Source organism: Ailuropoda melanoleuca, chromosome 2 (genome assembly GCF_002007445.2).
Source record: "Ailuropoda melanoleuca isolate Jingjing chromosome 2, ASM200744v2, whole genome shotgun sequence".
NCBI classification, from domain to species: Eukaryota; Metazoa; Chordata; class Mammalia; order Carnivora; family Ursidae; genus Ailuropoda; species Ailuropoda melanoleuca.
Genome location: NC_048219.1, coordinates 11699011 through 11712194, shown reverse-complemented (window position 1 = coordinate 11712194; position 13184 = coordinate 11699011). Strand labels below are relative to the sequence as shown.

Sequence of the window (13184 nt, the reverse complement as noted above, 5' to 3'; positions counted from 1 at the left end):
ATCTGGGTTTGGGGTGGGCTCCTTTGTGGATCCAGTTGTTGGGGTAAGAAAGCATTCCTCATGGTTTCACAGCCTCAAGATCCAGAACCAAGGAAAAGGCCTGGCAAAGGCATCACCTGAGAGTTTAATCTAAAGAGACCGGATACCAGGGAGGTGCTCGATAGATCTAGGGACTAAGGAGCAAAGCGGAAGGCTGTCATATGTCCGTTCCCACACTCATGTGTTCCTTCAGTCAGCAGATATTGATCAAGCTCTTCCTGCATGTCAGGCCCTGGTACAGACCCCAAGATGTAGCGAGGAACGAACCAAAGACCCTGTCCTCGTGCAGCTTACGCTCAGGTGGAGGGAAATTAGGATTGAACCAACAGAGAACTACACGGGGAGCGTGTCATTACTGTGGAGAAAAGTGGAGAAGGCACAGGGCCTGGGCCGTGCTGGGGAGGTTGTTTACTGGGTCGTAAGGGACGGCCTCACTGCTATGGTGACATTTGAGGGGAGACCTGAGGATGTGAGGACAGGAGCCAAGGGATGTGCTGGCAGAGGGGAAAACAGGTGCCCAGGCTGTGGGACAAGCACTTACATTGGGAGAAACCTCAGAGAGACCCGTGCCTGGCTGGAGGGATGAACTCCAGTTCTGGGAGGAAGGAAGAAAGCAGAGACAGAGGGTAACCCGAGCACTGTGGGGCCAGGCCTGCTAGCACCAGGTCCTCCACTGCCGCCCTGCCCGTGGCTGAAGATGTACAAAATCCTGCGTGGATGCCAAAAGTCACCTTCATTACTAGTAAAGCCTAAGTCGGAACCCATAGCTTCATGTGAGAGCCCAGTGGGGCCTCTGCTGAATAAACCCCAGATTGGGGTGGATTCACACCATCTGAGCCAACACCACAGGGGCGCATCCCCCCATTGTCAGGGAGCGCCCGCCTCCAGAGGACCAGCAGAGAACGCTGCTGTCCACAGGCGCTAGGTTTCAAGAGGAGGGGGCAGACCTGGGCCAGAGGAAGTAAAAGGGCACAGAGAAAGGCCAGAAATCACTCCTTCATCTGGAAGGAGTAAAGAGGAAGGGTTGTGCTCTCAACAACAGCTTTGGCTCCCTGCGGCCTGCCTGGACCACGGGTCTGGCAGCTATCCCACTATTCAGGCTTGGTTCCTATCAACTCTGCCTCTGTCAAGCTCCACCCAGGAAGTGGGCTGGGTCCAAGTCTGCTGAGGGCTAGTCATCCCATCCGGTGATGGAGAGTGGAGATGGGGAGCCACGGGGATAGAGGCAGAGAAAAGGAAGCAGGGCTGACTACCTAGACAACAGACCTACAATCCAGGCCTGAGGTCCCACGGGGAGTCATAGAATGATTTTTCTCGAGTTGTCCCAGCTACGGATGTGCTTTCACCGAAGAAGGTGCATCTGCATGCTGATTTCATGAAATAAAAGTTTTGCTGCTAAGGAGACTTCTGTTAGACTTAGGGCTGAACTTCCCTCATGGGCTTGAGAAACACCAGGTGAGAAAAGGATGAGCTTTGGGGGATGTGGAATAAGAGGAGGGCTTACCTCTCTTCTGTTTTGGTTGCAGCAATTACCTGTGGACACCCAGGCAACCCGATCAACGGCCTCACTCAGGGCAACCAGTTTAACCTCAACGACGTGGTCAAGTTTGTTTGCAACCCCGGGTATGTGGCTGAGGGGGCCGCTAGGTCCCAGTGCCTGGCCAGCGGGCAGTGGAGCGACACCCTGCCCACCTGCAGAAGTGAGTCCCCCTTTTTCCCCCAGTACTGCCGCCATTTGGGGTTCTCTGACCCAGCGGATTCAGTCCTGGTGTGATTTTGACACAGAGAAAGACTGAGAGCAGAGGAGGGTCGTAAATGAGGATTTTCTCAACCCCTAGACACAGCCATGTCGGTGTCAAGATTTCATCACTGGTTATATAAGCACAGCAAACAAGGTGTGCCTTTCAAAATAGAAATGGAAAGCAATTCTCTTGTTTACATTCATAGAACAAATATTCATCATTATCCTTTAGAGCCCCATTATTGAGGAAAGAAAAAAGCAGAAGGGTTAGAATGAAAAATACAAAGCTGAGAGCATAGAGTTTGGGATGAAGCAGGGAGGAAGAACACAGCCCAAGGACTCGAGAGGCAGACTCTGTGCGGGGGTATTCTGGCCCCATCTGGGCTACTTAGGAAATTGTTTCTAAAGCGTTTTGAGGCTGGTCACAGCAGTAGGGACAAATGGAGCTGCCTCATACCAGGAAGAGCCTGGCAGATTCAGTGACGTCTGCATGAAGCGTCAATGTGGGCAAAACATGAATGAGTCCAGCCCTGACCTGGGGGTGGATCAAGTCTTCATAGTTGTGAGGATGCAGAGTCCCTGGGACAGTGACTCATCGCAGTATGTGTGGGTGCACAGTGATTGGCAATGTGTCGCAGGTCATTTGTAACCAGTGTTAAAGGACTCAGATTTTCAAATAAATCAAGATGCATCACAACTAACCCTAAAATACATCCCTCTCATAACATTTAAGATGCCATTTTGGCTGAAAGAAGGTTCCAGAAAACACAGGAACAGCTGCCATGACCTAGTGTTGTGTCTTCCTCCGATCGTCTACTGAGGCAGGAAAGAGTTTAGAACTTCGCTGCTATGGGGTGTTCTTATCCCATGTCCCCTTCTCAAGAGCTGTGTTCCATGTCTGCAACACAAGATGCAAATTCCCTTGTAACTCCAGCTCCTGCCCCCACTGGTCCCTTCCCAGAGTAACAAGCTCAAGGACTGGTCTCGGAATCCAAGGGCTGGGTAAAATCTTAGAAGTCGTGGCCTCCGGTCCTGCTCCCACCAACCCATTCTCTATGCTGACGGAGTGACCTGTCTAAAATGCAAATCTGATTGAGTCATTCCCTGTTAAAAATGCTTTCCCAGACTTCCCAATGCCCTCACAACAGTACTGTCCTCTGCCTTGGCCTGACCTCTGTACTGGGGCCTGGCTGCACTGAACCTCTTCCAGTTCTGTCACACACCACACGCCACACGCTGTGTGCCTGCACAGCCCCAGGGCACTCCCACACAGTCTCCTCAAATGCATTCTTCTCTGTCCCCCTTGGTCTGGATGGCTTTTACCCAACCATCAAGAACCAGCTTGAACATCGCCCTTTCTTGGAAGCCCTTCCTGCTCCACCTCCCTGCACTGGGCTGGATGCACAGCTTTGTGCTTCTGAAACATTCTCCACTATGCCTATCAGAGTGCTTATCAAACAAAATAATTGCTGGTTTGACCGTTCTCTCTATACCAGCAGTTCCCAACTAGGGACGATTTTATCCATCCCCCCACCCCAACAGGGGACAGAGGTCTAGAGACATTTTTCATTGTCACACCTGGAGGGCTTCTCTTGGCATCTAGTGGGTAGAGGACAAGGATGCTGTTAAACCTTCTGTAATGCACAGGACTGCCCCCACAACAAAGAATTATGAGCCAAAATGTCCGTGGTGCCAAGGTGGAGAAAGCCTACTCTCAACTGGAAATTCTGTGGTATCTTTACTGCCCAGCACACTGCTTGGTGCTCGGTGTACGGCCTTAAAGAGTGTAAATCAATGCACGCTAAGTATTTGTTTTGTGAAGCCAACTTCTCTGAACCTCAGAGAGGCTCATCAAAGGTAAAAATACCTTATACTTTAAAAACTTACCAAAGATTTTCTTAAAAAATATCTATCCTGTTCACCTAATGTGGCAAGCAGGAGACAATAGTAAGCAAACGGATGTGAAAGCATTTTGAGAGCAAAAGCACGTATCATATGTTATGAATGGTACTGCCATTATCCTAAAATAGCCCTCTGATTTTGAGTTAAGCTGCTTTGGAAACAGTTCAGCATGTAGCAGTCAAATCTATCCCCCAGGATATTAATCTTTCCCTGAAATACTCTTCAAAGTGGTAAAAGAGGTTCCAAAAAGGACTAACCCCCGTCGGAGTCGAGCTCAGACGCGACTGTTTTGCGGTTGACGAGCTTTGCTGCGTCAGGGATGGGGCACCCAGAGACGAGGGAGTCATGCCCTCCAGGGACTCATGTATTCCAACAACTCCCCACCAAGCCTGATAAAGTTAGCAGTAGAGGTCTGTGCAGGGGAGCACTGAGGAGGGAGAGGCTAACCAGTCTGGGGGGAGGTGGGAAGGCTTTTCCGGGAGGTGGAGTCTAGCCAGATGTGGAAGGACAAATCCCTTAACCAGGTGATCAAGGTCGGTGTTCAGGACGTACAGGGGCCTGAGGACCAGCTCACCTTCCCAGGCAGGATGGGCTCTGGGCTACCAGTTAGGGTCTGGAAATTTTGCCCTACTGGGAATGCATGCCTGTTGGGACTTACGAATTCTCATTTAAAAGCATAAGAAAATCTTCACATCCAGGTCTTTGTGTCTGATGGTCCCATTCCCTTACAGTCATCAACTGCACAGACCCTGGGCACCAGGAAAACAGCATTCGTCAAGTGCATGCCAGCGGCCCACACAGGTTCAGCTACGGCACCACCGTGTCTTACCAGTGCAGCCACGGCTTCTACCTCCTGGGCACCCCGGTGCTCGGCTGCCAGGGGGATGGCACGTGGGATCGTCCCCGCCCCCAGTGCCTCTGTAAGTAGACGTCATCTACTGCAAGTGACTGCCGTGCAGACTGACGGGGTGGCCCACGTCCAAGAACATTCTTCCTCAGTTGTGTGTGCGTGTTATATCACAGTGACAGTCACTCAGGCTGCTCCGTGGGCCCCTGTTGGGTTACTTCCACACCAGCTCATGCACTGTCTTTCTTCCGGGCCAGAAACCTATTCTCCTTCCTCTCTGGTACGTTACTATCCTCTTCAGCCTTTGGGGGTCCCTTCCTTTACACCAGGCTGCCTGGCACAACACTGTCTCCCACCTTACCCCTTCCTTGCTTTTCCAGAAAAACAGCACATGACCCCCCTTTCTTTTGAAGGACTGAAGAGGAATGCCACAGACCCTGGAGGCGGGATGCGGAGCCTACTTAATAATAATTTTTTTAAAAGTGGCAAAATAGACATCCATCTCTTATTCCTAATCTTTGGAGAAAAGGTTTCTGTTTTTCACCATCAAGTATGATGTTAGCTGGAGAGTTTATGTAAATTCCCTTTATAAGCGAGGAATTTCCCTTCTATTCCTAGTGAAAAATTTCCCTTCTATTTCCAGTTCATTGAACATTTTTACGATGAAATGGTGTTGAATTTTGTCAAATGCATTTTCTGCGTCTGTTGAAATGACCATGTGGTCCCCCCGCTCATTCTATCAGTATGGTGTATTATATTGATTGATTGTCATGTGTTGACCCACTCTTATGTTTGGGGAACAAACCACACTTGGTCGTGGTATAATCCTTTTAATCTGCTGCTGGACTTCCTTTGCTAGGATTTTGTTGAGGATTTTGGCAGCGTGTTCATAAGGGGTATTGGTCTGTGGTTTCCTTTCTCTGTGATGTCTTTGGCTCTGGTATCAGGTGATGCTGGTTTCCTAAAATGAGTTGGGACATGTCCCTCTTCTTCTGCTTTTAAGGCTAGGAGGATTGGTGTTACTTCTTTAAAATTTGGTAGAATTCAGCAGTGAAGACATCTAGTCCTAGGCTTTTCTTTGAAATTTTTCGATTATTGATTGATTCTATTTATTTGCCATAATTCTATTCAGATATTCCACTTCTTCTTGAGTAAATTTTGGTAGTCTGTGTACATCTAAGAATTTGTCCATTTCATCTGGATTATCTAATTTGTTTGCATACAACTGTTCATGTTCACAGTATTCAATAATCCTTTTTATTCCTGTAAGGTTGGTTGGTAGTAATGTCCCCACTTTCATTCTTTATTTAGTAATTTGAATCATTCTTTCTCTCCCCCTACTTACACATTTGTTGATTTTTTAAAATATTTATTTATTTATTCATTCATTCATTCATTTATTTGAGAGAGAGAGCAGGGGGAGAGGCGGAGGAAGAGGGAGAGAATCTCCAGCAGACTCCCTGCTGAGTGCAGAGCCCAACACGGGGCTCAATCCAGGACTCTGACATCATGACCTAAGCCAAAATTGAGTCGGACCCTTAACCAACTGTGCCACCCAGGCACCCCCACATTTGTCAATTTTATTGATCTTTTAAAAGAACCAACTTTTGGTTTTGTTTATCTTTTCTATTGTTTTTCTATTTATCTCTTCCATTAACTTTATTATTTCCTTTCTTCTGTTTGCTTTGGGTTTAATTTGCTTATTTTTCTAGTTTATTAAGGGGAAGGTTGGGTTGTTGGTTTGAGATCTTTCCTCTTTTTAATGTAGGCATTTACAGCTATAAATTTCCTTCTGAGCACTGCTCTCACTGCATCTCATAAGTTTTCATATGTTCTGCTTTCATTTTTGTTCACCTCAAAGTATTTTCTAATTATTCTTCTGATTTCTTCTTTAACCTATTGATTATTTAGGAGTGGTTGTTTAGTTTCCATATATTTGTAAATTTTTCAAATTTCCCTCCATTACTGGCTTTTAATTTCATTGCACTGTGGTTGGAGAACATACTTTGTATAACTTCAATCTTTTTAAATTTATGGAGACTTATTTTATGGCTTAACACACAGCCTGTCCTAGAGAATGTTCCATGTGTACTTGAGAAGAGAGTATATTCTGCTGTTATTGGGTGGAGTGTTCTCCAGTTGATTGTGAGGTCTCGTTGGTTTAGAGCATTGGTCGCTATATTTTATTGTAGGTCTTTTGTCGGGTTGTTCTATGGGGTAGTGAAATCTCATACTATTGTTGTCGATTTGTCTATTTCTCCCTTTAATTCTGTTAGTTTTCGTTTCATGTATTTGGGGTCTCTGTTAGGTGCATATATGTTTGTAATTTTTATATCTTATTGATGGATTGATCCTTTTAATCACTATAAAATGTCCTTTTTGTGTTTAATGACAATTTTTTTTTACTTAAATTCAGTTAGCCAACATACAGGACATCATTAGTTTTTGATGTAGTGTTCAGTGATTCACTGGTTGCGTATAACACCCAGTGCTCATCACATGTGCCCTCCTTCATGTCCATCACCCAGCTACCCCATCCCCCTGCCCACCTCCCTTCCCACAACCCTCAGTGTGTTTCTCAGAAACTACCTTGTCTGATATTAGGACAGCCACACCAGCCTCTGGTTGCTGTACACATGGTATATCTTCTTCCATCTTTCTTCCATCTTTTACTCTCAGTCCATTTGCGTCTTTGAATCTAAAGTATGTCTCTTTTAGACTGCATATGGTTGAATCATGTTTTTTATCCATTTGGTAATATCTGTCTTTAGGTGTTTAATCAACATTAATGTAATTATTGATATGGTAGGTTTTACATGTGCCATTTTGCTATTTGTTTTCTATGTATCTTATGGTCTTGTGTTTTTTGGTTTGGGGGTTTGGGGATTTTTTTTTTTTTGGTTCTCTGTTCTTCTGTTGCTTCTTTCTTTTTCATTAAATAGATCTTTTCTAATGTAATATTTTAATTTTCTTGTTATTTCACTGTGGTTTTTCAAGTTATTTTCTTAGTGGTTACTCTGAAAATTACAATTAACATTTTAACTTATAGCAACATACTTTGTATTATTACTAATTTAATTTCAGTTGTATGTAGAAGCTTCACTCCTACATAGCTCCATTACCCCCCTTTTCTGCTGTTACCATTATACAGATTACATCTTTAGACATTGCATTCCTATCAACACAGATTTCCAGTCATTGCTTCATGCCATTTCTCAGAGAGGAGAAGAAAAATTACAAACAAAAAATACACTTATAATATAGTTTATACTTACCTATATAGTTACCTTTACAAGGGTTTTTTAGTTCTGCATGTGCCTTTGAGTCCTTTCAGTTCAGCCTGATGGACTCCCTATAGAATTTCTGTATAATGTAGAATTTCTTTCTAGGTTTGCTAATGGTGCATTCTCTCAGTCTTTGTTTATCTGGGAATGTCTTAATTTCCCCTTCATGTTTGAAGGATAGCTTTGCTAACTATAGAATTCTTGGTTGAGTCTTTTTTTTAATCGCTTTAAACATGTCAAATTACTGATATATTTAGATTTTAAATCTACCATCTTATTTTGTGTTTTCTGTTTGTTCCACCCATTAGTTTCTTTATCTCTTTTTTATTGGATTATTTTTATAATTCCATTTTTTTCTTTTCTACTAATAAGTAAGTTATATGCTCTACATTTTAATGGCTACATTAGAAATTATAGCAGGAACACTTCACTTATCAAAGTCTAAAATTAATCTCTCTTCCTCCTGTATTGTACAATTATCATGTGGTTTCACTTATTTTGGAACATAAGGAATAGCAGGGAGGATATTAAGAGAAGGAAGGGAACAATGAAGGGGGGGAAAACAGAGGGGAGACGAACCATGTGAGACTATGGACTCCAGGAAACAAACTGAGGGTTTCAGAGGGGAGGAGGTGGGGGATGGGTTAGTTTGGTGATGGGTATTAAGGAGGGCACATATTACATGGAGCACTGGGTGTTATACACAAACAGTGAATCATGGAACACGACATCAAAAACTAATGATGTGCTGTATGGTGACTAACATAACATTAAAAAAAAAAGAACATTAGAGCACTTTAACTCCATTTATGTTTTTCTGACTTTTACATTATTGTTTTCTTATATCTTAATTTTGCTTTGTTTTTTAAACCCACAGTGTATTGTTGTTGTTCTGTGCAATTATTGTTCACTTGGATTTATGCACATATTCANATTTATGTTTTTCTGACTTTTACATTATTGTTTTCTTATATCTTAATTTTGCTTTGTTTTTTAAACCCACAGTGTATTATTGTTGTTGTTCTGTGCAATTATTGTTCACTTGGATTTATGCACATATTCACCACTTTCTTTGCTTTTCATGTCTTCTTATACCTGTCCTTCCTCATGGATCATTTTCCTGCTCCTTGAAGGGCATCCTTTAGAATCTTATTTAATGAAGATCTCCTGGTGGCAAACACTCTTAGTTTTTTATGTCTGTAATATGATCATTTGTCCCTTGTTTTTTTTATTATGTTCAGTCAGCCACTGTGTAGACATCATTGGTTTTTGATGTAATGTTCAGTGATTCATTAGTTGCATATAACAGCTAGTGCTCATCACAGCACATGCCCCCCTTAATACCCATCACCCTGTTACCCCATCCCCCACCCCCTCCCCTCTAAAACCCTCAGTTTGTGTCCCTCATTTTTGAAAAATATTTTCAGTGATTTAGAAATCCAGGTTGGCAGTTATTTTCTCTCAGCCCATTAAAGAAATCTTTCTAATTATCTTCTGACCTCTTCTATTGCTATGGAGAAGTCAGCTACCAGTCTTTCACTCCTTTGAAAAGTCTGTCTCTGTCTTTGGTGTTCTGCATTTTCTGTAGTTACTAAATGATAATTTAGCTGGATCAGAAGTCCAAGTAGATGCATTTCCCTTGGTGCACTCTGCTGGCATTTATTATTAATGAGAAGTCTGCTTTTAATCTAATTATTGTGCCTTTTAGGTAGTCTTTTTTTTTTTTTTTTACTTCACTGACTTTAAGATCCTCTCTTTCTTGTTGGCATTCTGAATTTTTTTACACTGTGTTTAGATATTTTATTTATCCTTCTTAGGTTTCATTAAGCTTCGTGGATTTTTTGACATCTGGGGAATTCTCAGCTATGAGTTCTATTGTCTCCCCTCATTCTCTTCCTTCACTACTTCTGGGATTCCAACATTAGACTTTCTTGTGTGATTCTCTATGCGTCTGAAACTCCCATTCATATTTCCCATCTCTAATAGATTTCTCCAGGTTTCTCCATGTTAGTAATTTACATTAATATTATTGGGGTTTTTTTAGTTTGAACAAATTTAAAGTTGAACTAAAATTCTGTTCTGGATAATCAGCCGTCACTAGGCTTGGTGGGCTTTCCACCTCTACCTGTGAATCTTCTCATTGTTTTGCTACATAGATGAGTTTGTTCTTTAGAGATTGTTCAGAGGCAGCTCATCTACCCTACCATTTGCTAATTATCATTTTAGCTATGTCTTAGTTGAGGTTTAACTATTCACTGAGTTTCTATTTTCAGTTATTTCTATTGTATTTGAAATGTTCTATTTGTTTGTTGTTTAAATTTGCTTGATTATTTCCAAAGTGTACTGTTCCTCTATAAACGTGTTCTTTTTATGTCTTTCACATATTAAATATACTTATAATGCCTTCCATATATGATCATTACAATATCATCATCTTTATGACTCTAATTCTGCTATTGTTGTTTCTGCTGATTCTCACTTATGGTGACTTATGTCACATGTGTTTTGTTATGTTTCCATTTTGATCTCTTATTGGACTGATCTTAACCTGCAGGAACCATGAATCAGGCTCTCAGTCTTGTAGAAGCCAAAGCCTAGAAACAGGCCAGCCATTATCTCTCCAAAAAAAAATGACTAATGCTCAATAGTTGCTGATATTTTTTACTCCAGGAAACCAATTGTAACTTCTCTTTCTCATTGGAATTTACAAGGTGCTAAACTCTGCCTTCACTAATTACTGAGACCACTACATTCTATCATTATTAGGGACGTAGAAACCAAATAGAAACCAAAACCAAGAGGCAGATCTGCTCTTCTTTTTAGAGCAGTTTCCGCAGGACAGCAATGTTTATTACTCACTCTGAGTATGAGCTTCAGCAAGATTTCCAGAAAGATGATATACTAATACCAGAACCCAATTAGACTATTCACTTATTGTTGAGGGGAAAGTAAAGAAGTTTTTCCCCTAGATTTGGTGAGAATATTTCAAAAACACAAGACCCTGAGGAATTTTCACTGCCTATAAGATCCCAAGTGACTCTCAGTAAAACCATTTTCACTGATATTTCATGATTATCATGGCATTATTTTAGTAGGCTAACTGAATTTTTACTTTTGGAAGACCAAAGTACCTGTGAATAGGTTTATGGAAAATTGTGGGGTACTTTACATATCCCCTGATCAACTCAATCAATGAAAATCAGCTGTTCCTTCCAGGTGAAGGCAAACTGTTTTAATTGACATGGATGTGCAGGGAACAAGGAAAATGCATGACCCAGGTCTATATCATATGCTATTTCCCTGATAATGTGCTTTAGGAAACAGTTGAAGCCTTGGAGGCTGGCCAGCCATTAGTACAACCCTCATACTTGGGGTCTAGGAACCAGCATGAAGTCATTTTCCTTTTGCTGTGGGACTCAGCATAACCCATACCCAACCATTAATTCTGATTTTTATTATTGTTTTTTGCTTAATTACAATTTTATACTTTTTCCTCAATCCCCTGTTATATATGTATTCCACACAAGGCAAGAAAGTCTGCTATTATTAGCAGTGCTGAATATCTGTCTTGCCTATTTTTATGTACACATTTGAACTTATTTGCAGTTAAAGGGAATTTTTTTTATTATGTTCAGTTAACCACTGTATAGTATATCATTAGGTTTTGATGTAGTGTTCAATGATTCANAATCAGAAGGGGGAATGAAGCATGAGAGACTATGGACTCTGAGAAACAAACTGAGGGCTTCAGAGGGGAGGGGGGGTGGGGGAATGGGATAGGCCGGTGATGGGTAGTAAGGAGGGCACGTATTGCATGGTGCACTGGGTGTTACACGCAACTAATGAATCATCGAACTTTACATCAAAAACCAGGGATGTACTGTATGGTGACTAACATAATATAATAAAATTATTGTTAAAAAAAAGAAAGAAATCAGTAGAACATATATGTGTACGTGTGTACATCAATAAACATGAACAAAAATGTTCTTATCAATGTTATTCATAAAAGCCCAAAACAGGAAACAACCCAAAAGTCCCTCAATAGGAAGTGGATACAAAAAATGTGGTATATTCACACAGTGATAGGACAGCCAGCCTTGAAGACGGTTCCAATGACCCCACCTCCTGGTATTCATGCCTTTATGTAGTATCCTCCTGTATTGTGCCAGGGATGGCCTGTGCCAGGTGGTGGTGTGTGACTTACAAAGTTAGGTCATGAAAGACATTTCCACCTCACCTTGCTCTCTTGGATCAGTCACTCTGGGGGAAGCCAGTCAGTTATCCGTTGTTGTGTAACAAATATCTCAAAACGTAGTGCCTTAAAATAGCAACTGTTTGCATTTTCTTACAATGATATAAGTCTAGAATTCAAGGCTTAACAGGTATATTAGTCTGAGTTCTCCAAAGAAACAGGAACAAAGCCAATGGGAGATTATACAGATACAGATATAGGTATAGGTATAGATATATGTTTTTATATCTATATTTTATATCTAGATCTAGATCCAAGATGGCCTCACTCACATGTCAGGGAACTTGGTCCCAGCTGTTGCCTGGGGCATCATGGCACATGGCCCCTGACCCCATGTAATGTCTTATCATTCAGTAGTCTAAGACAGACTTCCTCTCATGGTGGCAATTACACTACAAGAAAATCAGGGCAGAAGCTGCTTGGTTGGCCTTTTAATCCACAACCCACCCAACATCATTTCCACCACATTCCAGTGGTAAAAGCAAGTCACAAGGCCAGCCCAGATTCAAGGGGAGGCAAAATAGGCTCCATGCCTTGATGGGAGGAATTGTTAGCAGTAGTCTCTGCAGATAATATACCATAGACACTTAGAACATGACCTGACACATTAAAACCGCAGTGAGAAATGGAGATAGCCAAGACCTATTCATGCCGTCCCTGTGCCTGGCCAAAATTCCATCATCAGGGACAGCATTGGCCCAACTCACATTTTATCCCTTTGGTCACCTATCTGGGTCATCATCCATGCTGTACCCTTTTTGGGTACAAGCAATGACTACGGGGATCTCTACCATAGCCCAAGGTTTAGTCCATCCAAATCATTATTATCTCATCTTGAACTACTGCAACAGCCCCCTCTTTCTTGCCACACTCTGAAATGTTGTCTACACTAAAGCCGGAATGATCTTGTTAAAGTATAAATCAAATCACATCACTCCAGTGGTGTCCCATCACTCTCATAATAAAATCCTAATTGTATACTATGATCTGGCTCCAGCAACCTGTTCATCCACGTCCTCCTCTCTGCTTTCCTTGCTCAGTTCATTCCAGCAGCCTTGGCTTTCTTGCTGTTCCTCAAACACACCAAGCTCACAGAATGCTCTTCCTGTAGATCTT

General features: G+C 42.1%; 1 protein-coding gene across 1 annotated transcript in view; it reads left to right on the top strand.

Annotated features, from left to right (window-relative positions):
* The window catches only part of CSMD2 (CUB and Sushi multiple domains 2), a 590718-nt gene that overhangs the window by 534167 nt on the left and 43367 nt on the right, over positions 1-13184 (top strand). Inside the window, exons 54-55 of the mRNA XM_034645185.1 lie at positions 1566-1739; positions 4414-4602. Coding sequence (XP_034501076.1) covers positions 1566-1739; positions 4414-4602 — 363 coding nt within the window. The remainder of the gene's footprint in view (positions 1-1565; positions 1740-4413; positions 4603-13184) is intronic.